The sequence below is a fragment of the Salmo salar genome, chromosome ssa20 (genome assembly GCF_905237065.1).
Source record: "Salmo salar chromosome ssa20, Ssal_v3.1, whole genome shotgun sequence".
NCBI lineage: Eukaryota > Metazoa > Chordata > Actinopteri > Salmoniformes > Salmonidae > Salmo > Salmo salar.
In genome coordinates this window covers 79,532,232-79,534,305 of record NC_059461.1, presented here as the reverse complement: position 1 = coordinate 79,534,305, position 2,074 = coordinate 79,532,232, and the positions used below count along the sequence as shown (strand labels likewise).

The following is a 2,074-nucleotide window of genomic DNA, read 5'->3' as shown; positions in this document are numbered from 1 at the left end:
TAATCTGATCCCCTTTATGGTTAATGTTATGATTGTAGGATGAGGTAATCTGATCCCCTTTATGTTTAATGTTATGATCAGACAGTGAGGTAATCTGATCCCCTTTATGGTTAATATTATGATCGTAGGATGAGGTCATCTGATCCTGGATATGTGGTTGTAATAGAGACGACTTCTACCTCAAGAAATTGAAGTGTAATGTAATTTGACCCACACAGATGAATTGTTGAAACAGTGGGTTAGGTTGTGGAGCACTCCCTCTGGTTGTTTTTCCAAGACAGTGAGCATCATCCCCAACCGTTAATCCTACACAGTCACACCTATGGGACAGCTGTATATAAACTCAGCTCTGACAGAACACTGGCATCAAGCTTTGGTGAATGAGCCATTTTAGGATCCTCCACAGGTAAAGCCAAGGACCCATCCATCCAAAGTAACTCCATACTCTGACGAAAGATGGACCACAGACCCACTCTTAGCCTGCTTCTGCTGCTGCTGCTGCTGGGCCTATCACAGGCCAGTGGAAATGAGTTCCATGATGAGCCGGACCATGTGTCCATCACTTCAGTAATCCTGAAGTCCAACAACGGAACCAATGAGCTACTGCTGGATGGAGACATTCTAGCTCCTAGAACCAGGAACGCCATGAAGTGCTTTAGCAGCCAGTACAGCTGTCTCTGGAAGAAGTCATCTGACGGCTTGGTGTACGTGCCTTACATCCTCAGCGCTGTATATTCCAGCTTGGAGGTAGAGACTATTGAGACGGCCATGAAGTACTTCCAAGGCAAGACCTGCATCCGCTTCATTCCACGTAAGACACAGACTGCCTACCTGGACATTCAGAGCAGCGGCGGGTGTTTTGGTACCGTGGGGACTGTTGGGGACAGGCAGACATTGTCTCTTGCACAGTTTGGCTGTGTTCAACATGGTATCATCCAGCATGAGCTGCTTCACGCCCTGGGCTTCTACCACGAGCACAACAGGAGTGACCGTGAACAGTATATCAGGATCAACTGGCAATACATCTATGACTACGCCGTTGGGAACTTCCAGAAGGAGGACACCAACAACCTGCACACTGCATACGACTACTCCTCTGTCATGCACTATGATAGAACCGCTTACACTAACGACTACGGAAAGGAAACCATCACTCCCATCCCAGACCCATCTGTGGCCATTGGACAGAGACTGGGCATGTCCGACATTGATGTCCTGAAGGTCAACAAGCTCTACCAATGCTAAGAGGAAGAGCGCCATTGTTGAAAATGTGTGATGCTGGATGTGCTGTCATGTGCTGATGTATTTTATTGTTGGAAGTTTGTATGTATCCTTTTAATCACATTGGTAATAATAAAGCATGGTTATGGTAAAAAAAAAGTGCATGAGTTTGATATTTATTAATAGGATATTTATCCATCTGATTGGGTACTGTAATTATTAACTGCAGCTCTTGGGGGTTGGTGTTATTAAGTAGAATTGTAACTGCAGAGTGTTCTAACAGCTAGTCCTGTTAAACTAGCCGTCTTAAAATTATCCTCATATTTTTCTGTCTTTAATGAAGTGGGGGGTGGGATTTTCACCTGGAGAGATGAGCTGATGAGGGAGGAGAGGCTCCAACACTTCCATGAACATGAACTGCATTAATAGGACCGTACAACATGGGCAATACTTTTGAGATAATATTCTATCAGAGGAACAGGAACCAGAGCAGAAGAAAATGTGAGGTGCTGGTAGTCAGTTCTGGTAAGCTCCTGCCCAAGTTGAGCACTAAATATGGGAGACTTTACAGGCATCATGATGCTTACAGTCATGTGGTTAACCAACGCCTACACCGCATGGCCACTGGCCATTAATGATGCTGATCACATTAGTATAGAGGAAAATAATGTTTCTTGGTAATTTTAAGCAAATCTACTTTGAAACAAAAGTATACACCTCACAAATACAGTTGGTTATGGGCTTAACAAAAGAAGACACCTGTACCATGGCGGATATAGAGTTGAAATGTATCACATTTTGAGTTTGCTTCCCAATATTACACTTTATATGCATTACAGAAGACTGAAATATA

At 43.8% G+C, this 2,074-nt stretch overlaps 1 protein-coding gene across 1 annotated transcript; it reads left to right on the top strand.

The window, feature by feature from the left end:
* The first annotated feature begins 456 nt into the window (after window positions 1-456).
* LOC100302417 (hatching enzyme) lies at window positions 457-1,380 on the top strand. Its single transcript, NM_001163081.1, has one exon. The coding sequence runs from the start codon at window positions 457-459 to the stop codon at window positions 1,243-1,245; it is 789 nt and encodes a 262-aa protein (NP_001156553.1). The 3' UTR covers window positions 1,246-1,380.
* Window positions 1,381-2,074: the final 694 nt, after the last annotated feature.

Coding starts and splice junctions, on each gene's coding strand:
- LOC100302417 (NM_001163081.1), top strand. CDS start 457: ATGGACCACAGACCCACTCTTAGCCTGCTTCTGCTGCTGCTGCTGCTG.